A 25,723-nucleotide genomic window follows, 5' to 3' on the forward strand; every position below is an offset into this window, starting at 1 on the left:
TATCCTTAGAGCTAAGCTTCAACCAGTTTTGTAGCTAATCATTTGGGTTATGAGAAGTGAGACTGAGTGATAGGAATTGAAGGAACTTGACGTTCGAGGCATATGAGCTGCAGATTGTACACTTAGCATAGATCGCCATCTGGTGTTGGGCCCGGATGTTTGCAGTTTGTTTTTGTTCTTTGGACAGTCTTTGGAAGTCACGAGTTCGGTGACTCCTCCTTCGGTCCGTACTGCGCATGGGCTTCGGCTCCATCCTCAGATTGTTTTTTTCCGCCATCGGGCTCGGATGTGATACTTCGTGCTCCGGCTTCGAACTTCTACGGTTCCAGCCTCGACGGAAAATCCTCGTTTCTTCGAGTTTCTTCATCATCATCTTCATCTCTCGAAGCGGCACTTTTCTCCATCCCGTACATCGGCACCGGCCTTCGGGCCCTCCTCGACTCCGGTCCCGGCCGATGGAAAGGACTCCGTTCAAAAAGTGCCCAAAATGTGGGTCTAAATTTCCCCACACCGACCTCCATCAGGTGTGTAACCTTTGCCTCTCTCCAGAACACGAGGCCAGAGACTGCCCCGCCTGTAAGTCTTTTCGATCAAAGAAGACCATCCGGGATCGAAGAGCTCGACGCACCATGGCGCACTCATCGTCCGCAGCTCCACCAGACATCTTCGGAGACGGCGCCGAAGCTTCGGGGCAACTACACACCGAGCAGGAGGACGACGTCGTCCGCGCTTCCGAGGCCGACGACTCCGACGTGGAGGACATCACACCGGCGCAGCGGGTCGTGAGTACTGTACCCCCTCCCACCCCCGCGCCCAAAACCAAAGAGACTCAGGTTACACCCTCGCCTGCAGGCCTGGGTAAAACCAAGCACAAAGCTTCTATCACCCCACCTTCGGGCCCGGTGTCGAAGCCTCAAAAGTCTCACGGCAGCTCGGGCTCGAGCCAGCCGACGCCTGGTGCCGAAAAACAGCATCCGGCACCGAAGAAAGTAATACCCAGCTCGACCCCGAAGCCACCGGTGCCGAAGCCTGGACTCTCGGTGCCGACCAAACACAAACACAAATCCGTCGGCACCGACGCTCCGGCGCCGAAAACTCCTTCGACGTCGAAAAAACCGGAGGCCTCAAAAAAGCATGGCGCACAGAAACCATCGAAGCCCTCGGTTCCGAAATCATCGGCGCCAGCGGACGATTCGACGCCACTGGCTCTGTTTACACCAGACCCTTTGCAAAAGACTCTATCTAAAGATCCAAAGACTGGGCTATTGACTTTAGTTGTCAAGAAAAGACGCCTTGACACTCCGGCTCCTCCTCCACCACCCAAACGGAAGGACTCTGCCACTTCTCCCCTCAGAGTGCCCTCCCCACTACCTCCTCCTCTGCCTCCTCCACCTCCTCCACCCCCTCCCCCTCCCAGGTCTCCGCCACCTTTACCTCATTACTCCCCGACCCCGTCCCCAGATCCGGATGACGGGGACCCGGATTATGACCCGGCGGACGCCCCAATGGACCCCACTCCACCGGGGACCCCAGACCCATGGGAAGACTACCACAACCCTGACATACCTGATATGCCTCAGGACGACCTATACCCATCCAGGCCGTCTCCTCCAGAGGACTCCTTAGGGTTTCATCACTTAGTGCAGAGAGCAGCACACTACCATGGGGTGGACATGCACAGCGAACCAGTGGAAGACGACTTCCTACTGGACACATTTGACATTCAGGACAAATCCACGTCTATTTTGCCCATGCTTAAGGGTGTCACCAAGCATGCTGCAGAGGTGTTCAAAGACCCTGTCAGGGCCAGGGTACTGAACCCTAGAATAGAGAAAAAGTACAAGGCGGCACCCACAGACCCTGCATACATTAAGGGCCCTGCTCCCTTAGATTCCCTAGTTGTCTCCACAGCTAGAAAGCGGGCTAACTCCCAGTCCTCAGGAGAAGCCCCACCGCCAGACAAGGAATCGAAACTTCTAGACGCGTCTGGCAAACGCACCGCCTCCCAAGCTGCAAACATGTGGCGCATTGCAAATACACAAGCGCTACTTGCGCGCTATGACAGAGCACACTACGACGAACTTGAGGCTCTTATGCAGCACCTTCCCGAAAAACACAAGCGCAAGGCTCATGACCTGATACAGGAGGGTAAACTAATTACAAACACCTCCATTAAGTGTGCCCTCGATGCAGCCGACACTGCTTCTAGAGCCATAAATACCAGTGTCCTGCTTCGTCGCCATGCCTGCCTCAGGATCTCAGGGTTCAAGCCTGAAGTCCAGGCGTCCATACTCAATCACCCTTTTGACCAACAAACTCTCTTTGGGCCAAAGGTAGACGAAGCGTTGGAAAAGATGAAAAAGGACACAGACACAGCAAAGTCTATGGGGGCACTCCAAACACAAGCCTCTAAACGTTCCTTTCGACGCTCATCCTTTCGTGGCACAGGCAGAGGCTTCTCCACCGATAGCGCCTCTACCTCCTACAAGTCCCCTCCTCAAAATACCTTTTCAAAGGGCAACCAAAGGGGTGGTTACAGAGGCAACAACAATAAGGGCAGGGGCAAAACTAACACCACCCGTTCTGCTACCCCACCCGCACAATGACTTCCCTCCGCCCCCCCAGACCATCCCACTCCGGTCGGGGGCAGGCTACAAAACTTTATCCACGCATGGGAGTCCATAACATCGGACAAATGGGTGACCCAAATCATTCGGTCAGGGTACTGTCTCGAGCTAACATCTACCCCACCCAATATCCCACCAAGGCACCGTCCAATGTCTCAAGAACATTCCACACTGCTCAAACAGGAGGTACTCTCCCTCCTCCAAAAACACGCTATAGAGCAGGTCCCCGTCAATCAGCAAAATCTAGGGGTCTACTCCCTATATTTCTTAATACCAAAGAAAGACGGGACCCTCAGGCCCATTCTGGACCTCCGGCCTCTAAATGCCTACATACATTCAGACCATTTCCACATGGTCACCCTACAACAAGTCCTCCCGCTCCTCTGTCAGGGAGACTTTCTCACTACCTTGGATCTGAAAGACGCATACTTTCACATTCCAATACACCCCTCTCACAGGAAGTACCTCAGGTTCGTGGTGGACGGGCAGCATTACCAATTCACGGTTCTCCCCTTCGGGGTTACCACCGCACCACGGGTGTTTACCAAATGCCTAGCGGTAGTGGCAGCACACCTCAGACGTCAACATATTCACGTCTTCCCTTACTTAGACGACTGGCTGATAAAAGCCGCGTCCTACCACCAATGTGTGCAACATACAAACAGCACCATCCAACTGCTCCACCAGCTAGCCTTCACGGTGAACTACCAAAAGTCCCACCTCATACCATCTCACACAAAGCAATATCTCGGGGCCACTATAGACACCTCCAAGGGTATTGCCTATCCAAACTCAGCCAGAATCACAAGCATTCAAGCCTTACGCAAAACATTCCTTCCTCAACACTCTCTTCCAGCAAGAGTGTTTATGAAGCTCATAGGAATGATGGCGTCTTGCATTTTCATAGTGCCCCATGCAAGACTCCACATGCGTCCACTTCAAGAGTGCCTAGCACAACAGTGGAACCAGGCCCAGGGTCAGCTGACGGATCTGGTGTTGGTGGACGGCCACACACATCACTCTCTGCAGTGGTGGAACACCACAAACCTTTCCAAAGGGCGGCCGTTCCTGGACCCGGTTCCTCAGGTGATTCTAACAGCGGACGCATCGCTCTCCGGCTGGGGAGCGCACCTCTTACACCTCACAATGCAAGGTCTATGGACGCCACAGCAAAAATCGCTCCACATCAACCATCTGGAGCTCTTGGCGATCTTTCTAGCCCTAAAATCCTTCCAAAAACAGATTTCGGGCAAAGCAGTCCTCATTCGCACAGACAACATGACTGCAATGTATTGTATCCAAAAACAGGGGGGGACACACTCTCCCCAGCTCTCCCGCTTAGCCCAGAGCATATGGAGATGGGCAATTCCCCAAAACATCTTTCTCCTGGCACAGCACGTTCCAGGCGTACAAAACACCATGGCAGATCTGCTCAGCAGACAAACGCAACAACTACACGAATGGGAACTGCATCCACAAGTTCTTCACCCATTCTTCCAACAGTGGGGGCATCCTCAGATAGACCTCTTCGCCACCCACGAAAACAAAAAATGCCCAAGCTTCGCCGCCAGATACCCACACCCATTGTCCAAGGGCAATGCGATATGGATGAACTGGTCAGGCAGATTTGCATACGCCTTTCCACCTCTCCCACTAATTCCATTAGTGGTCAGGAAGCTACAACAACACTCCCTCACACTCATTCTAGTAGCTCCGACGTGGGCCAGGCAGCCGTGGTACACCACACTACTACAACTATCAGTGGTACCACATCAAAAACTGCACCTATCCCCATGCCTCCTAACCCAGAACCATGGAGAAATCAGGCACCCGGACCCAGCTCAGCTCAACCTTGCGATCTGGCTCCTGAAATCTTAGAATTTGGATACCTTAACCTTCCCCCTGATTGCATGAACATCATCATGGAAGCCAGACGTCCTACCACTAGAGCATGCTATGCCGCAAAGTGGAAAAGATTTGTAATTTACTGCCGTAACAATACAATCAACCCTTTAGATGCATCCATACAGCACATCATATGCTATCTGCTCCATCTTCACAGGTGTAACCTGGCATATTCATCCATACGCCTACACCTAGCAGCGATCGCTGCTTATCTACAAAACAGACCGCATTTATCACTGTTCAGAGTGCCCGCTATTAAAGCCTTTATGGAAGGCCTTAAACGAGTAATTCCTCCCAGGGCACCACCTTCCCCTGTATGGAATCTAAATTTAGTTCTTACACGGCTAATGGGTCCGCCCTTCGAACCAATGCATAAATGTGAGCTACAGTTTCTCACCTGGAAAACAGCTTTTCTCGTAGCTATCACTTCCCTTAGAAGGGTTGGTGAAATACAAGCGTTCACTATACAGGAACCCTTCCTACAAATACATCACAGCAAGGTCATACTTCGCACAAATCCGAAGTTTCTGCCCAAGGTCATTTCCCCCTTCCATCTCAATCAATCGGTGGAATTACCTGTCTTCTTCTCGCAACCTCAATCTGTTGCAGAGAGGGCCTTACACACACTCGATGTTAAAAGGGCTTTGCTGTACTACATACAAAGAACGCAACCCTTCAGGAAGACTAAACAATTGTTAGTTTCCTTCTCTCCACCACATAAAGGCAACCCCATCTCTAAATCAGGGATAGCTAGGTGGATTGTAAAGTGCATACAAATTTGCTATCAAAAGGCAAAAAGAACATTATCTGTTCCGCCTAAAGCCCACTCTACAAGAAAGTTAGGGGCTTCTATGGCTTTTCTAGGGAACATACCCTTAGATGACATCTGCAAAGCAGCCACATGGTCAACACCGCACACCTTCACAAAACATTACTGTGTAGATGTGCATTCCAAGCAGCAAGCTAGGGTGGGCCAGGCTGTACTAAAGACACTTTTTCAAACCACTGCAACGGATACCGTTGGTCGCCGCTAAGGTTGGGTACTGCTATATAATCTATGCTAAGTGTACAATCTGCAGCTCATATGCCTCGAACGGAATATGCTACTTACCAGTATGCATCTGTTCTTGGCATGTAGAGCTGCAGAGTTGTACACGCACACCCGCCTCCCCGGCTACCTGTATCCGTTCCAGTACATCTTATTTAGATACAACACACATGGGTTTCTCACTGTTATTACTACGCTCCATCATTTCCCTGTTGGCAAAAAACAATCTGAGGATGGAGCCGAAGCCCATGCGCAGTACGGACCGAAGGAGGAGTCACCGAACTCGTGACTTCCAAAGACTGTCCAAAGAACAAAAACAAACTGCAAACATCCGGGCCCAACACCAGATGGCGATCTATGCTAAGTGTACAACTCTGCAGCTCTACATGCCAAGAACAGATGCATACTGGTAAGTAGCATATTCCTTTTAGGTGGAAAGGAAGAAAGTCTAGCGTGTATCCGTATCCAAGAACACGGCATTCCGTTCAGAGCGTGCCACTATGTAGAAAGATTGTGATATTATTTATGCTTTCTTGATTATTGGAATCTATTTTTAGATTGCTCGTGCAATACTAATTCATACTGGAGGAAAAAGCACAGCTACTAAAACCTCAACAAAATCACAAATTCTGGTCCATAACCAGCCATGACTAGGTTATAGGCTTATTGATTAAACAGCAACAGGTTTTCAGAGCTTTACAGAACCTTGTATTCTTCTGCATTGGATCTTTCATAGATTCACATACTTGAATCATTCCCCGTTGTCAAGGTGGGAGTTCCAAGATACAATTGAAAAAGCAGTACAGGTTATATACATAGCTCAAAAGGGCTAGAAAAAGTTCACCACAGTAACTTATCTACATCAATAAAAATGAGCCAAACTCCAGCCAATCAGGCGACAGCCACAATAGGACATGGTCCAGGTACCAAGAGCCTTGGTTCTTAACTTACAAAGTATGTTACAAAATTAGTATGAGAGCTTTCATAACGCTCAAAGGCTATATCGTCACCCCAACCAGTACAGGCTTCACAATCTCTTTGAGTACAACCCCCTACACGAGCTTCCCTGGTAATCGCCATGGCTTTATGAAGTATTAAAGTATTTTGTTATGCGCCAGCATCCTGTGCAGCCATCAAAGAATAGAACTGGCATGATTCCTTCCGGAGAGCCCTTTAAGAAGTATGTTGAACTTTGCCACCAAGTAGATGGAATTCCCATACTCTGACCCGAACTTTATGAGTCAATTAACAACTGGTATATGAAATAGTATAAAAGGCTAAACTCTTTTAGTGGTTTGATTTTCAGGAATCAGTAAAGACCTTTGCAACCTGAGCTTAAAGTGAAAGTTTGGTATCTATTATGACACACTAGATACACAAAGTAATTGTTGTATCGGGTGCTGCACACGTCACATCTGCCAGTTTGACGAATTCCAACAAAAAAAGTCACTCCTAATCATCAGAAGTTCTCTTTAAGATGGATTCAACGTAATGAAATTGGCAGATAATCACCAATGAATGAAAGACAGACAGTCCATAATGATTAGGCGTTGTCTATGGTGGCCTTGAGAAAGGTGATTGGCCTAAGATCAGATGCTTGTCGTGGTTGTTCATGTAGAACTGGACCCATGGATGATGGAAGGCAATCATCAAGGGCTGCCTGATCAATGAAATAGGAACTGTGATGAACGGTGAGAAAAGTAGAGCTTTTTGGGCCCCCAATTAATTGTTTGCTGCAGGTGTACCTTTACACACTTTTGCCTCTAGTGTTGGGATCAGAATGTTACAACTTGCGTTTCTTCACATTAGTGCTTTCGGTTTCGAGGTGACTCGGGATACCTACCATGAAGCTAAAAAACTAGGACATAGACTTAACAGTAAATTGTTTTTCCACCATTGAGTTTGGGCTTGTTTTTAAGTGCTCTGTTCTACTATACGCCAAGGACTATATTTCAGTGCTGGAGATCTGGGACTCGGTCGTGTCCATCTAGCTGCAGTCCACCACGTCGGAATCCATTTATCGGATGAAGCCCGGCCCAGGCTGTAAGACAATGATACATTTAGGGGAAGGGTATTGAGACCACCTTTTTTAGGTCTTCCTTTCATGCAATTGCGAATCTTGTGGTTGGGCCAGCAAAAGGTCGGCTTGTAGCGCCTTTCAGTCGAAGAAACTATTTGGTGATGATTCGATCAGAGATCTAAACATTACTGTATGTTGCAGCACCAAAATTCTACCAAGTCACTGTCTGCCACGGTAGTTGAAAAAGTAGAAACAGCCCAGTCTGACATAAGTGGTCCGTTGTGTAGCCCCGAAGTCAAACAAGTCCCACGTCCCCAGTATGTCTTTTCACACAATTATGATTCTGGAGAATAATGTAAAGTGCCCTCCACGAAACCAACACCCAGCACTAAGATAACACCTTCGGTTTCTAGCATCAGCTCAAAGAACCTAGTCCATTTGACGTGGTCTCGGGCACAAACTGCAACTTTGCACATCAGGGATCCTCCCTCCGTGGTTTGATCTTAAACCAAGCCTTGGCTTGAAACGAATGAACAGCCACAAGAGCACACTGCCTTGATTGAGGAACTGTTCTAAAAAAAGCAAAGAAAAAAAGAATAAGATTCAATGAATAAGAAAGATATGTGCACCAGATAAAGAACCCAGAGATTGGGACAAGAGGAAAAAAGAACAAATACACTAGAAAATCAACAATTTGAGGTAGAATCTAGTGATGTGCTTAACACAATGGATAGAAGCATCTGATCTACTGCCAATGGATGAGATAAAAATGGCTGGCAACTGGTGCTTTACGACATATCAGATAAATAGCTCTTTAATTCAACACCCAATTTTCCGGAAATAATCCAAAAATACCAAATTCCTGATTTTGGGAGGATCATCTGTGTGGTCTCATGAACTAAATACCCTTTCCACAGCTGCTGAGTCTGTCAGCAGACTGAGTTCCTCTTTGACCCCTCCTAATCGCTGGACCCCCTGAAACTGAAGTCTCCCTGATCAGCTCCTCTATCACAATCGTAGCGTCACATAAGTCAGGGTGTGATTTCTAGCTCCTCTATCACAATCGTAATGTCACATAAGTCAGGGTGTGATTTCTAGCTCCTCTATCACAATCGTAGTGTCACATAAGTCAGGGTGTGATTTCTAGCTCCTCTATCACAATCGTAATGTCACATAAGTCAGGGTGTGATTTCTAGCTCCTCTATCACAATCGTAGTGTCACATAAGTCAGGGTGTGATTTCTTTTTCCTGGACCACAGAACTCTACCACACTTTATCGGCATACTCGTCCTCTCCCTTATGATTCATGTTTTCAGCCTCACAATCCCTCAGTATCTGAGACCAGACTAATAGTGTAATCTTACGCGTGAATCCCGAAAACATGATTATTATTATCTGGCCTCTAATGGCTTTCAGTTAGCTCAGTCACTCACACAAGAGCCAGGACACCTTTCTGAAGTAACTGCATGCTGGAAAAATAAAATAAATAAATCTATTTGCAGTAGGATTTGAGTGACCAAGAAGCAATCTAGGTAGCTTGAACTGACCACCCCAAAGTGCATAGTGTACTGGAGGGTACAATGCCCATTGGCAGCAAACAATGACCGCCTTGATACACCTGAAAAAAGGGCCCAATCACACAATTCATGTGGCCTGTAAGCCAGTCAAGTTTTTAATAAGAAGCAAAAATCCAAGGGTATACTGGTGCCAGTACCACGGGTCAACTCAAACGTACCATATCCTGGAATAACAGGATTTTATCCTTTTCTAAAAGTGTTCAACGTAACAATCTGTCTGAGAGAGGCTAGGTTTTGTGCTGCAATATAGCTAAATTCCCAGCTACATGGAAGGAAAAGAAGTGGGCCACACACAGTCAAACACACACACACACCAATGGCCAATACCTTCTACCTAATTGGCAGAAGTGAACGATCTAAGTGTGTCTATTTAGCTGGAAGGGGGCAGTTACTCTTCACTCGAAGGATACTGGTTGGGTCAAGGATGGTATTTGCCCACCAAACATGCAAGCAGGAAAGCTGGTCTGTGGCTTCAAGACTGTGGTCTTTGTCTTTGGTCCATGCGTGTTGTTTAATATTATCATGGTGCTTCTTCTGGCCAAGAGAGCCTTCAAAATGTGTCTGCTGGCATCCTCGTTCAGCATATGCTGTTGATTTCTTGCAGGATTGAATTCTGTGAAATTGGACTCTTTTCCTTTGACCTCCATCATATTATTATCCTACGAGCATGAGGTTACACATAGTCAAAGGTAGTGTTATGATTGGGAGCTCAGACTCGACAAACCCAAAAAGGAGTTTTGGAACCACCTCTGGTGTTAAACATGTACAGTTCTATCAAGAGCCTTCATGTAGAGATTTTGTAATGTAAAAAAAAAACAATCTGAACTTTCATCCTTATAGTTGTTTTGTGATGATACCAACTTGGTGGCATTTAGATTGCGTGGGCAAGAATAATCCTAATAATCCACTTTATATGTAATAGTTATAGACTGAGAGAAGGGTAAATAAAGGTAGATGTGTTGAGCAAGGCATTGAGAGGACATGCAGGCACTGACCAGACCAGTCTTGAACTATTCCACTGCCACACAATACCTGATTTTCCTCCACTCTCCTCCCTGTTAGATCATATCGGATGAAGTGTGCGGCTGTCCTCTGGTAAAAGATGTCTTTGAACTGACTGGTGAATTCTGCCGAGTGCCCAAGAGAAAGTGCAATCGTCATTACTGCTGGGAGAAACTGCGCCGTGCAGAAGTGGACTTGGAACGTGTTCGTGTGGTACGTAGCAGCCTTCACTTTTAACTTGCACAATGTTTTTGTATGAACGGTGAGGGAGAAGGGGGATTGTATGTAACCTTGATGTCCCTGGAAGAGACCCATTTCCGAAATGGCTTTTTATGCATTCCCCAAAGGTAGGGGATCCATAAGTAGTCCCAAGGCTTCTAGAATTTCACAGGGAGTACTAAATCATAATATTATTCAGTGTAACCATGATTGTGGTTTGAGGTCAGGCTCCCTGAAAGTTTTATCTACCATTATAAAAACAAGTACTCTCGGTTTGTCATAGTTTGCTGTCTCAAAGTAGAATAATCTTTAGACACTGTATCAACACACTTGCATTACAATTCACTATGCTCTCTGTGCTCTGCTCTCCCCACTGCCTTTTAGATTTAATAAACTTTACACATTTCTAGACTACCCCACCCTTTGCATGGAGTAACTCCTGTCTTCTGTTTCTTTGCCTTTAAAGTGGTACAAGCTGGACGAGCTGTTTGAGCAAGAGCGCAATGTCCGCATGGCCATGACGAACCGGGCCGGGTTGTTGGCGCTGATGCTGCACCAGACTATACAGCACGACCCTCTAACTACAGATCTGAGGAGCAATATTGAGCGCTGAAATTCTAAACAGGCGAGTGTGGGAGTGTTGTTAAAGGCTTACTGAAATTCTTGAAAGTTACTCTGTTTTATTTGTTTTGCTTAAAAATGCTGAAAACTGCATGGTCAAGAAGTGTATAATTAAGATAGTAATTTGATGTACTGAAACGTGGGGCTTTGAAGCTATTTAGATATGAACAGTATGGTCATTATCTTTCAGTGAATTTCCCATTCATTTTAGAAAGGTAAAAAACTGTTTCTAAAAAGGCCATCCTACCAGCCAGTACTACATTTTAACTTCCCTTACAAAATGTAGGATGAAAGTCAAAATCAACAAAGACTTATCTTTGTGTGAACCCAAACTTATAATGACATTTCAGAGCCTGATCAGAGACTGATTTACATCTGTTTTTGGGGAGATGAATAGATCCGAAGCTGTAATCGAGGTTTAGCAAATTAATGACTTAATGTGTATTGGACACAAAATAAATGTAAGGATGTTTATTAAGATTGGTAGTATTTAGTGTGCATTACTTTAAAATATGTTACACATTAAGAGCTGAGGCTCTCACCCCACCCCGCCCCAAGGCTGAGTCTTATATATTTGAGGCAGTTTGTGTTTTAGCCCTCAAAGGTTTTTCACACAAAATATATCCTGTCTAAATTTGTGTCCCTTTTCCCCCCACATGTAAGGAATTCTAAAGGTCTCCTGGTGATTCCCCAGGAGATAACTGAGAAGAGAGCCAAAATGTAGTAGGCGTTTTGGCTTTTTGAAAAAATTGGGGAAAAGGTGCTTTGCAAGAAAGTGTTTTTGTTTCCAAAAAAATGGCTTCAACAAAAGGTTTGCTGTGCTAATATTGGCCTCTTACCATCATTCAGGAACAGACAGAGTTGTAAAACAATGTTATCCCAGTTTTTGCAATTTTCTAAGTGGCAGTGAATACCTGCTATTTTGCAGTTAGTACCTACTTCCTGTATGTGAACGAAAGAGTTCTGAAACTCATGGGTGAATTTGTAAAACTGTAAATTACTGAAAAGTAGGCAACATTCTGAATTTAGCAGGGGATCATTGGTGTAGATCGTTCATAGTTTTACCAAAGAAACGAATTGTTGTAATGGTAACTAATAAAAGTAAGTAGGGAAAAAAAGAAATAGTAGAAAATGTTTCATCAATCTATTTTTGCCCCGATGGCTGTTCTATAAAAAAGGTATTCTGTTATGTCTGTCGGACTCTTTCGTCATAGGAATATGAAGTGTTTGATGGTTGTTCAAAAACTCGCAATACCCAGAGCCGTCAACAGAGCTGCAGCTTATACTGATTTTTCATTGTGTACCAACTGTGTATCAGTTGGTAAGGTAAAATCTTATGAATGAAAAATGGGCATGAAAGAATGCATTTTGTTTTAAATGAGTCCAAGAATCTCTGTTTAGGAATAATAGTTATCTGTACAACACTGAATTTGGAGTTAGCCATCATATATGATTTAGATGGCGTTTATTGTATTCTTTCTTGCACACTAACTTAATGTTCTACTATTCAGTTATTACACACATCACTGAATCAAAACAGTATTTGTGCTGGTGGGCCTATCACCTCTGACAGAAAAGGCACCGAAATGTCGCATGGAAAATTAATTTTCATAGAAATTTCAATTTTCCTGGAGATGTCGGTGTCTACGTTATTTGGGCCCAGAGTTGGTGGCACCAGAGAAACCTAAATAGCGCCAGACATTTCTGAAAGCTATACACCTGTTGGAGTCAGTGTGGTGTGGCTTGCATAGTTCGCAAGACATGTTGTACCAAAAAAAAAACCTTCAAATTTCAAACTTTGGCTAAAATCACAGAATTGTCTCAGGTTTCTGTATGGGAAAGTTCCAGAATCTGTAGGGATCAACAAAAGTCCAACTACCTAGTGTTTCTACACTTTCTGCCTGGTCCCCATCCATTCAGGGGAGGTGATTGAGGGGGACGGGGGGGAAATGCCACAGTATGACCACAAGTGCGGCAGAAATATCCTTGGGGGTTTTAGGAGTGAGGGAAGGGGTATATTCTGATGCCCGCACAGGTAGGCCCCATCACATTTTATTTGTATCTTCCCCTTGTATCTAGTCGTCTTTCTAACCCCATCTCCTGCCTCCCCAACCCCGAAAAGGTGAATTAAGGGCACATCTGCCAATCTGCCCAGTGGAAGGGGGGAGAAAGACTGCTGGTGCTCATGATGCTGCCAGATGCCAAGACTGGACAGCCCGCCCCTTTCTTTTTGTTAGAAAAAGAGTGCCTAATAGGTCATCATGCCCCCAACACCCCCCCCCCCCCCCCCCCCCCCCAGACCTATACCCCTGGACCCGCAGGAAGGGGCTGAAATGCTGAAATACTGTTGGATACCTTTGTTGGTGGGGGAGCAATTCCTCAGGTGTCTGTTATTTGTCAAATATAGTATTTAGCAGAGTGCAGAAAGTACTTTTCCTTTTTAAAGTAACAAGGGCTAGATTGATAGCATTATTGAGCGTTTTTAACGTCTCTGCTGAGTAACGAGTTTCTAGCCCACACCACCTTGGATATGCTTTACCTCATTATAGATACTGGGTAGGCGCTAAAGAGATGTACCTGCTGCTAGTTTTAGGTTCAATAGTATGGTGACCCTAGGACACCAAAATTAACCAGCATTTGCAATGCAATAGGACTCGCATTTACGCAAGTTTGACCTATTGGCATTGTAAATGACATTGGCTTTTATTTATGTTTTAAAAACCAAAACATAAATAAAAGGCAATGTCATTTACAATAAAAATAGCTCAAACTCTCGCAAATGCTAGACCTATTGCATTGCAAATGCTTGTTTCCCCTGCAGCTTACAGATAATTTTTGTTCAGGCAACAGATCAGGACACGGCTGTTCGCTAACAAGCCTCATTTGGTACATGGGTGCATTCAAAATAAAATGGAGCTGCCAACTTCTGAAGTAAACGCTGATCAAGGTTACCCCTACTCAGTACTCCGAGCGATGACAAATTACTCAAAACATCAAGATGTGCCTAATGAAATAGAGGACCACTTCCTTTCCACTCTGTGGAATGATGGGACGAGCGGTTACATAGACTCTGTAGGAATGAACAATTAATGCAAGAACCTACAACACAATGTATCGTATTAGGGCCCCCTCCTATTATCAGAAGACTACAGCAAATTGCTTCCAAGAAACTGATGCACTGGATATGCCTACTCTCACATGCAGATTAAAGCATTACACCACCAAGACACACTGGTCTGGCCATTCAGTTACTGCCTTTTAGAAGATCTTGATACAGAATGTCAGTTCAGTGGGTAGTTAGCGGACTTTGTCTCTGAAAACTGCCAGTATTACACTTAAAGAAGCAAAGCTCATATTGGAGCGAACATCTTCGGCTGTTATCTGATATTTCTTGTTCGACAGAGTACTACAAAGAAGCTCATCCAGTCTCACCAAATAACTTGGAAACATTCCTCTCTTGGTAGTGTTTATGAGACAATCGTCTAAAGGACACCTTCAGGCCCAACCAAGCAGAAACTATGCAGAGCATTAGCCTTTATGGGAGGAGTACTACAATCGTTTTTTTAAACTGATCAAATGCTGGCACGTTCTGGAGCAGCCACTAAGCCGCACATGTGTGGGGAAGGATTGTGCAGACTGAGCTCCATGGATGGCCCAGGCAACTTTTAGTTCAGATTTTGGTGCAAGTAATTGGTGCATAGGATTCTGTGTGATCCGGGTATACTTGACAAGTACGGGGGGTGGGGGGAGACATCTTCTTTAGGTCCTTCACAGCCCGAGGTTACTGGGAAGTAACCATGATTGGTATTGTTACCACAGGAGTCCTAAACCCACCCACAGGTAATTTTGTATTACACTGGGTTGTCCAATAACCCTGTCCTACTTCACACTGTCCAAAAGCAGCCTTGGTGCGTGGGTAAGGTAAGTCTGAGTTTTTCCTTGGCAGGACAGACAGAAGAATGGGGAGGAAAGCTGTTGAAGCAGGAGCAGAGAAATTAAACAACGCTTTGAGCTTGATCAGCAGCCGGGAGGTTCAGGGCGGTGCACACGAAGAAGCTCAAAGCAGAAGGAAAGCGAGGAGGGCGACTAAGGCAGACAGATGGATATGGCGGAATTGGCCAGGCTGAAATGGGGAGTGAACGCAATCAGGGCAAGCAATCCTGGCGTTAACGACAGGGAAGAGACTCATAACAGGTAAGGGTATCTAGAACCCGACAGACAATGGTTTATGTGCCCCCACTATGCAGTGTTGGGGGCAATCAAGTCCGTCTACGGATGGCTGTTCAGAACAGCCTTATATGGCGAATTGAGTGCACAGAGCGGAGCCCCTATGTTGTAGAAGGAGCGCTCGTAATAACGTTGGGGGGTACCTGGACAGAGCTTTCTAGGTTATTTTCTCACCGTCCCCGGGGCAAATAGTGTCCACATGCACTCCCATAATGCTCTCAGAACATAGAAACCGGGCCGCTGGGGGATGCGCGCGACAGTCAGCAAGCGAGTAAGGCCGGCAGCAGGAACAATGAATGCTGTGACGTTACTACATACTGTCGTCGACTACGTCCTGGCGGACCTCACCGCTAGACTTGTGCGAGACCCCTGCGTGATGACATAGGAGGGAGCGTCCGTTCACTTTGGAATTTCCATTGATTTATTCTTGCAAATATGTGAAACTAGATCCTACGTCACCCCACCGGAAAACCAGTGGTGAGCACGCACCACAGAGGAGCCGAACGCGGGAATTGAATGCAGTGGTGCGCGCGCACCACAGAGAAGCGGGAGGGGGGCGAGGGATCCTGTTGTCTGTGTCGCGTGCTGTTGCGCGTCCTAGACACAGACGGGAATGGACAGAGCAAAGGCGAGACATGCACCCGCCTTTGCCCAATTGCGTGACGTTTTTTTTTTTTTAAAGCACGCTACAGCCAATGCCAGCCTGCGAAAGCAAAACCACACGCACAAGCGCGTGGTTAGCTTTCTGAAGCCCATTCAAGAGGTCTCGCGCTGCGCGAACAGTGCTACGCACTGCAACGCTAGGCGCGAGACCTTAAAAGGACTCAATTGGAACCCAGTAACTTGTTTGAACTAGAACTCCCAAAACAGTTCACACCTTGAGGTGGTTGCTTTTATAATGTAGTTGTAGAGTCACAGAACATCATTTCACCTCGTGGCAGGATTGATGGAAAAGTCCTTTTCACTCCCTTAACCCTTCCTATTGTGTGCCATAATGAAGCAGGCGTTTTTCACATAAGGTGCATGTAAATAGACATAAATCAAGAAGTGCTCAACTTGCCTAAAGAGATTTCCAAATAATGCTTATGTGAGGCAAGTTTAAGAACCAACCCCAGCAAGTATGCCTGCATGTGATACAAGAATAACTAATTGGAGAGGGGGAAGCAAGAGTTGTTAATTGCTGCCCTTCCGTATGATTCGGGCAGTGGTACAGAAAGACGAATAGGAGGCGGTAGAAAGAAATAAGTGGGTTAGGTAAGAGAGTGTTTACTGTAGCACTGACTAAATAAAAATGTAAGGAACAAAAGGTTTAGTTTAATCTGAACCACTGGTAATACTACTGAATCCACCTGTTTTGCTCTCTGTTATTACAGCAGGAGACTAACTGTATGAATATCAGTCTTCACCCTGCCTCAAAATGAACGGTTCAGTCAGAAATGCAGGGCTAGATCTCCTTTGAGTGGAAATTCAAGCAAGTTGTAGATACAGTACAGGTTTTTTTGTCATACAGTTGGTTTCTGCCTACAGTGGCAATGGAACAATGGAAGGCACCCAAAGTAAGTATCAATAGTTGAGATTAATTCAGGCAGGCCATCCATCACAGATTAATTCAGGCAGTCCATCCATCACTTCTTTGTTGTTTTCAGTGAAGAGATGGCCCAGAGTATCCAGGGCAAAGATGTTTTTTGTCACACATAGTAGACCCCTTTGCTGTGATAGCAAGTTTGAGACTAGAGTAGCATAAAGCATTTAGTAAATTCTTAAGGTGGCTAACCCATTTGATAAAATTCACTGTTTTATAATGATTTCCAAAGTTCTATGGATGAAGTGCTTCAAAACAGTAGAATGTACAAGTCATCTTTTCAATACAAAATTGTATTTAATGCAGTCATTCTGGAGGGCCTGAGAAAGAGAGCCTTTTGCACTCCATTTTCCCTTCTTTCAAAACAAACAGGGAATTTGGGTCATGAGTCAGTACGGGCGTACTGGTGCACTTCTTTAGTGCTTCAAAACTGTTGTCACTTAGCCTCAATTCTTGTGATACGAAATGAAATACTAACTAAAGAATGCTTGAGACAATGTGTTCTATAATCTCTCACCGCTGCTTACCTGACATGAACTATTAGGAAATGTGGTAATTTGCATGGATGCAAGTCCTCCGACAGCGTTCTCTAATATGTATTTTTTCCTCTTGTTCTCACAGTGTTGGATGCAGTATCTTTCGTGAGGACTTAACTCAGCGCTTTACAGATCTTTCAGTTCCTCACCTCTTGAACAAACCAGAGCGAATTTATTTTTCTGAGGTGGCTGGAGTTTCCAAGTGGCTGTATATGAAAATACCATTCCAAGAAATGTTAGCCCGTATTCCTTCCTACCTGTTAAATGTTTCCTCAGAAGAGAAAGCATAGCAGATGTATATTGACATTGGTCATTCTTGTAAATAACTGGAGATAAAGTCAATGATGTGCATTTACACTTGCCATTCTTGTATATATTTGTTTTAGATATAAAAAGATGCACTCCGAATTTGTATGTGTCCCTTAACTGATGTTGAACTGGGCCACGTAGAAAGGTACAAGAGCATTATTAGAATAAGATGGCGGTGTGAAATACCATCTTCTTACATGATGAGTTTCAATGCCTGAGGATCACCATGACACGTTTGTGCGGATGTAGTTATTATTTAAAAAAAAAAAAAAAGAAAGATCACTAATGTTCAAATTGAACCTGGGAACAGTTGTTCAAGAGAGAGCCTGATTACATGGCGAACATTTGTTCAGGCCACAGGTAGAGGAAATGATGGAATTGTTTTTTTAAAAAGGCACTGATACCTCTATGGCCATGGGTGCACTACAAACCTTTCACCATAGGGGTTCCTTTCATAGAGGATGCTATTGAGGGGCCACAGTGAATTAATTGCTTGTTACTTATCTGTTTGACAAGTACAGAGGCAAAAGGTCACACATGAAGTGTTTAATGGATGCAGTTATAGCTCACACTGCTGCTGTCTCGCGATAAATGTTTGAATGAACTCCTGAATTTCACTTCCACTTAGCGTAATGCATTGTAAGAGGCACAAATATCAATTTTAAGTAACAATAAGTTAAGTGGTAGCGTTTCTCATTCTCTGTAAATGTATTCTAATATGCTACTTAATACTGGTACTGACTTCTATCCAAGTTCTCTTGAAATTGGTATAGCAAAATCACTGGTAAGAAGACAAAGGGTGTAAGTCAAAAAAATACTGAGAGCTAAGAACTGTAGATTTCCATTTGTGATTTGTATATATTAGCATATGTTTACAAATACTAAAAATCCAAGAGACGTATTCATGGAACTCCACATATGTTGTGGATTTCAAAGTGTACTCCATGTACACCAGATGGACTTTAGTCAATAAAACCACCAATTATCTTTTCGTAGGTTAGAGATTCTTGGTGAGTTCCGAAAGAAGCCGAACCCAGTGAATTCATTTTGTAAATTTTTTTTATTCATCCTTTTACAAAGTTTCATGCTCAAGGATGTAAACTTTGCCAAGGTTACTGGAATTTCCCTGGGCTGTTGAATCACTTCACAATTTGCAAACCCTTTCATCTTGACGTCAATTAAGAGTGTATGAACCAACAGCATAGCTCACTAGTCCGTTCGGAGACAGTTGATCTTTTCCACACCTACACTTGCATGAATCTCTCATTAGAGTAGTTTCATGCAAACTTGTCTCCTTTTACAAAACTCACCTTCCAACACTGTACTCTCTTTCCTTGGCAAACCTGCATTCAGGAAAGAGGATGGCCATAAAAGAACTTTACAAATTACCTATATGTGTGTATATCTGTACGGCTGTGGTTTGTGTCCCACTAACACAAAGAAGTCTGTAATCTTCAGTCAGAGCATCAGATACCATGGAACATACAATCAAGAATCTCCTGAACCTGTGCTGACATGAGTCAAGAAGCTGTATGTAATCTGCCTGTGCCACTCATCACCGCAAACTGACATCTTCTGAAACCTATGTTTCAATTAAAAAAAGAACGGCCTCACCACAAAAAACCAGAAGAGACCATCCTCTGTGGAAACAAGGATGACAACATCTGTATACATGTGAGCTGTCAATAATCTATGGCAGAAACTACAAAATGGACAGCCCTGGTTTATAGCTCTTTCACTTTTATGTTTTGTTCTAGAGCTTTGAATACAAGAGATTCATTCTGGTAAATATATATGTTCATGGCATGTATAGCTGTAGATTCGCATGCTCTGCATTCTCCTGCCATCTAGTGTTGGTCTTGAAAGTGTACAACTTGTTTTTGTTTGAAGAAGTCTTTCGAGTAATCAGGTGTAGTGACTCATCCCTTAGTTGGCAATGTGCTTGGACATCTACTCCATAGTTAGATTGTTTCTTCCGCCTTTGGGGTTGGATGTGCTTCTCGGGGGCTCTGAGGCATTGCCATGTGTCGATCTACATCAAAGCCACTCTGCCTCCGATAGCCCTCGAACAATCCTTTGGTACATCTATGTTTCTGCTAACCGTTGTGGTTTACTGCTTCAGATTAGCATCAACGGTGTTGCCAACCACGACACAGGCCCTCGCCCAGGCTGCATTCGAGTCTCATACTTCAGAACGTTAAAAGCGTAATGTAAAAGATACTATTCGTAGCATATCTTGGCCGTAGATACATATGCTTAGCATACTCCTGCCATCTACTGTTGGGCTCAGGCGTTTGCAACTTGTTTTTCTTCCAAGAAGTCTTTTGAGAAATTAGGTAATGTGACTTTGCCTATAGTTTGTATTGCACATGTTCATCGGTTCCTTTGTTGGATTTCTTTTTTCCGCCATCGGGTTCGGTTGTATACCTCGGAGCTCTGGAACCAAAGCTTTGATTTGATTACTGCTGTGAGGCCTTACCAGCGCCCTGGTTCATAAACCTTCAATGGAACATTCGACAGTAACTAACCACTGGTTCACTTCACATAGTTCAATCTGCCCACCCACCTGCCCAACCCGGGCTTGGGCCCGCATCAACTTCGGCTTCCATTTCCGCCACCATCTTCTTCCACTTGATGACACAGAGTGATTGAAAAAATGCCCTTCAGATTCTGACCAAGTGCCATGCTAAGTACTCCAGGCAGGATCAACACTCTGTCTGTAACCTCTGCCTATCCCCTGAACACGATGAGGTATCGCGTGAGGCTTGCCTGACTTTCTGGTCTAAAAAGACTCTCCGAGAATGGAGAGTATGGTACGCTGCTGGGCTAATTTCACCATGCAAGCGCACCAGAAGAAGATGTGCCCGATATCTCCGGGAAGTAGTCTCTAGAACCAGAAGAGAAATTTGAGGATGCAGAAGCACAAGATGTGTCTATGGACATCCCTATACTACTTGCCAGCAGTGGGGATGCTCCGATTCAAACCACATCGCATCGACATCCAAAGAACATCTTATAATCCTAACTATCCCAGGGAACATGGTAGAAAAACTAATGTTCGAGACATATGAGCTGTAGATCACACACTTATGCAAAGATCGCCATCTGGTGTTGGGCCCGGATGTTTGCACTTTATTGTTGTCCTGGAAAGTCTTTGGAAGTCAGGGGATAGGTGGCTCCTCCTTTGGACAATAGTGCGCATGGGCATCGATTCCATCGTGAGATTGTTTTTTTTCCGCCATCGGGCTCGGATGTGTTTATCGCGTTCCAGTTCGGTGCCGTTACCGATCCAACTTTCGACGCGCAATTCTTCACCCTTTTCTCCGGTATTGTTCCGATCGAGTTCCCTACTCGACGCGCATCTCTACATCGAAGTCTTCGATTCCGGTCGTCGAAGAAGGCCTTCGGTCCTACCTACGCCATTACATCTGGCTCATGGAAAGGACTCCTTTTAAAAAGTGTCCTCAATGTGGATCCAAGTTTCCACACACAGATCTGCATGAGGTGTGTAACCTCTGCCTTTCACCGAAGCGAGAGGCCAGAGACTGCCCAGCTTGTGCCTCTTTCCGCTCCAAGAAAACGATCTGGGATCGTCAAGCTCGAAGAAGCATGGCTCGATCGTCGACATCCATTCCCAACGACAACTTCCAGGAGGGCGTCGATGTACCAGGGCAGAAACAGGTCGAAGAAGGCCTCGTCAGCGCTTCCGAAGCCAACGACTCCCATATCGAAGATATCACTCCAGGGCAGCGGGTCGTTAGTAGTGACGTCGAACGCGATCCCCTTCCCCCACCCCCACCCCCAAAAAAGGCTTCGGTAACACCTTCACCTTCGGGTCTAGGTGCACACCGGGACAAGACTTCCCATATCCCGCCTTCGGGCCCGACAAGTCGACACATAAGCCTTCAGGCCACTCGGGATCGAGTCAGCCTGCCGTCGGTGCCGAAACCCAATCCCCGGCACCCAAAAAAAACTGTCGCCCCACTCCGTGCCGACCACTGGCTCCACATCGACGCACTCTGCACCGAAACCTACTGGTATCGACCCCTCGACTCCGAAAAAGTCATCGGAACCGAGTAAAAAGCCCCTTCGAAAGACTACAGGTTCTCAACCTACTGAACCGAAAAAACACTCTGAACCGAAAAAACAACCAGTTCCACAGGCTCCTTCAGAAATTAAGAAATCTCACGATGCCAAGCCTAAACAACATAAATCGACTCCAGATTCGGCACCACGCAAACCTCCGCAATCGAAAAAATTGGCATCAAAAGACCAATCTCCACAAGAAGAGCTTTTTCGACCGGATCCAACACAAAAAACTCTGCTTAAAGACCCCAAAACAGGTCAACTAATTCTCAGCTCCAAGAAGAGAACAATGGACATGCCTGTACCGGCTCCATCTCCACCAAAGAAGAGAGACATTGCAACATCTCCTCTCAGAGTACCTTCTCCACCTCCTTTTCCTCCCCCTCCACACTCCTCCCCTACTCCATCTCCACTCCCCTCACCATCTACTCCACCACAGGACAAGGATGACACTTCTGGGGACGGTGAGGTCGATGAACCATTAGGGGATCCTAGTCAGCCTTGCACCCCAGGCGACCCATGGGACAATTATGGCACACCAGATGTCCCTGATGTACCACAAGACGACATTTATCCCTCTAGACCTTCTCCCCCAGAGGATACTATGGGGTTCACCCAGCTCGTTCCCAGAGCTGCACAAAACCACGGGGTAGCTCTACATACAGACCCTGTGGAGGAGGAATTTCTAATGGACACATTTGATACATCACAAAGGTCCACTACTGTTCTCCCTATGTTAAAAGGGGTAATTAAACATTCACCTGAGGTGTTCAAAGATACTGTTAGGGCTAGGGTTAACCCCAGACTAGAGAAGAATATAAATCTGCCTCAGCAGACCCTGTTTACATCAAGGGACAAATACCATTGGATTCCTTAGTGGTGTCCAATGTCAGAAAGCAGGCCAACTCACAAACATCAGGCATTGCTCCCCCTCCTGACAAGGAGTCAAAACTCCTGGACGCTTCTGGTAAACGAACAGCGTCACAGGCAGCCAACATATGGCGTATCCCCACACACAAATTTTGCTGGCTAGATACGATAGGGAACACTACGATGAGTTGGAAACCCTATTACATCACCTCCCAGACAAATACACGGCAAAAGCCAACAACCTCATACAAGAGGGTAAACTTATAACAAACACCTCCATTCGTTGCGCTCTAGATGTGGCAGACACCGCCTCCCGAACCATCAATACAAGTGACCTCTTACGTAGACATGCATGGCTACGCATGTCAGGGTTTAAACCAGAAGTTCAAAATACCATACTTAACCAACCTTTTGATCAAGAACATCTGTTTGGCCCTGCCGTGGATTCATCTCTAGAAAAGATGAAAAAAGACACCGACTCGGCTAAATCAATGGGAGCCTTGAAGTCGCAAGCTCCAAGACGTTCATTTTATCGCTCCTCTTATAGGGGCACCCCCAGAGGATACTCTTCTGACAACCTCCACGTCCTACAAAAGTCCCACCCAAATAACTTTTACCAGGGGTTATCATAGAGGAGGCTACAGAGGCAATAATAACAAAGGCAGAGGCAAAACTAACAATACGCTGCCTCCACCCCCACCCAGTGACTTCCCTGCACTCCGCCCGGACCATTCCACTCCGGTCAGGGGAAGACTGCTACAATTCCTACCTGTCTGAAACAACATCACTACCGACAGGTGGGTGAGACAAATTATTCAAACCGGTTACTGTCTAGAACTCCCCTCTACTCCCCCATACCACCCAGACAGCGTCCAATGTCAACGGAACATTTATCGCTGCTAAAGCAAGAAGTGTTTTCCCTCCTACAAAAACATGCAATAGAACCGGTTCTCCTGCATCAACAAAACACGGGAGTTTACTCCCTGTACTTCCTCATTCCAAACAAGGACGGAACCCTGAAACCCATCCTGGAACTCAGACCCTTAAACCTTTACATACAATCAGACCATTTTCACATGGTTACGCTTCAGCAGGTCCTTCCTCTGCTCTCACAAGGGGATTTCCTTGCCTCCCTAGATCTCAAGGATGCCTACGTCCATATTCCCATTCACCCCGCTCACAAGAAATATCTCTGATTTGTAGTGGATGGTCAGCATTACCAATTCAGGGTTCTCCCATTCGGAGTCACCTCAGCACCCAGTCTTCACAAAATGTCTAGCAGTAGTTGCAGCTCACCTAAGAAGACAACAAATTCACGTCTTCCCGTACTTAGACGACTGGCTCATAAAAGCCAAGTCATACAGCCAGTGTGTAAATCACACACACGCCACAATCCAACTACTACATGACTTAGGATTCACCATAAACATCACAAAGTTTAACCTACAACCGTCTCACATTCAACAGTATCTCGGGGCCACAATAAACACCCTAAAAGGCCTTGCATATCCCAGTCCACCCAGGATAGCAAGCATACAAAGTCTCATTACAAAATTCCAACCACAACACTCGCTTCCAGCTCGAGTGTTCATGCATCTCATAGAGATGATGACCTCTTGCATCTTCATAGTACCGCATGCCAGACTCCACATGCGTCCCCTACAGGAATGCTTAGCACGTCAGTGGAACCAGGCTCAGGGTCAGCTGACAGATCTGGTGTTGGTAGACGGTCGCATGCATCGCTCTCTGCAGTGGTGGAACACACAAAACCTTTCCAAAGGCGAACCTTTCATAGAGCCGGTTCCACAGATTGTACTTACAGCAGACGCATTGCTCACCGGCTGGGGAGCTCACCTATTGCATCATACCATGCAAGGCAAATGGACACCTCAGCAAAAAGTACTCCACATCAATCACCTGAAGTTACTAGCAATATTCCTGGCATTAAAATCATTCCAGAAACAAATATCAGGCAAAGCTGTCCCAGTCCGCACCGACAATATGACAGCAATGCACTATATGCAAAAACAACTCCCTACAGCTCTCTCAATTAGCACAGAGCATATGGAGGTGGGCTATTCCGCAAAACATTTTTCTCCTAGCCCAACACGTTCCAGGAGTCCAAAACAGCATAGCGGATCTGTTAAGTCTTCAAACACAACAGATTCAAGAGTGGGAACTAATTCCACAAGTTCTTCAACCGTATTTCCAAATGTGGGGACAGCCAAAGATAGATCTCTTCGCCACACATTTCAACACAAAATGCCCAAGCTTCGCCGCCATATATCCACACCCATTGTCCAAAGGCAATGCAATATGGATGAATTGGTCAGGCAGATTTGCCTACACTTTTCCGCCTCTCCCACTCATTCCATTAGTGGTGCGAAAACTACAGCAACACTCACTAACACTCATCCTAGTTGCTCCAACATGGGCCAGACAACCATGGTACACAACACTGCTTGAACTATCAGTAGTCCCACACCACAAACTACACCTCTCCCCACGCCTCTTAACACAGAACTGTGGAGAGATCAGACACCTGGACCCAGCACAGCTCAACCTAGCGATCTGGCTCCTGAAGTCCTAGAATTTGGTTACCTTAACCTACCCCCTGACTGCATGAATGTTATCAAAGAGGCTAGACGCCCCACCACTAGAGCCTGCTATGCAGCCAAGTGGAAAAGATTTGTAATATACTGTAAGAACAGCAGCATCAATCCTTTAGATGTGTCTACTCAACACATCATGTTACCTACCACATCTTCAAAGGTGTAATCTAGCATACACATCTATTAGGTTACACCTCGCTGCCATAGCAGCTTACTTACAAAATGGACAACACTTGTCATTATTCAGGGTACCTGCCATTAAAGCATTTATGGAAGGCCTTATAAGAATCATTCCTCCTAGGGTACCACCCTCACCAGTGTGGAATTTAAACATTGTCCTCACAAGGCTAATGGGCCCTCCATTCGAACCTCTGCATAAATGCGAACTACAATTTGTTACATGGAAAGTCGCTTTCCTTGTGGCCATTACTTCTCTTAGAAGAGTCAGCGAGCTACAAGCTCTTAACTATTCAAGAACCATT

The 25,723-nt window shown here is 45.5% G+C and overlaps 1 protein-coding gene across 2 annotated transcripts in view; it reads left to right on the plus strand.

Annotated features, from left to right (window-relative positions):
- The window catches only part of CXXC1 (CXXC finger protein 1), a 99,063-nt gene extending 81,291 nt beyond the window's left edge, over positions 1 to 17,772 (plus strand). For both annotated transcript variants that reach the window (XM_085629594.1, XM_085629595.1), the window contains 3 exons: positions 10,240 to 10,392; positions 10,865 to 11,023; positions 17,450 to 17,772. In XM_085629594.1, coding sequence (XP_085485720.1) covers positions 10,240 to 10,392; positions 10,865 to 11,011 — 300 coding nt within the window. In that variant the 3' untranslated portion in view covers positions 11,012 to 11,023; positions 17,450 to 17,772. The remainder of the gene's footprint in view (positions 1 to 10,239; positions 10,393 to 10,864; positions 11,024 to 17,449) is intronic.
- The last annotated feature ends 7,951 nt before the right edge of the window (positions 17,773 to 25,723 follow it).

The sequence above is a fragment of the Triturus cristatus genome, chromosome 10 (genome assembly GCF_964204655.1).
Source record: "Triturus cristatus chromosome 10, aTriCri1.1, whole genome shotgun sequence".
Classification (NCBI taxonomy): Eukaryota; Metazoa; Chordata; class Amphibia; order Caudata; family Salamandridae; genus Triturus; species Triturus cristatus.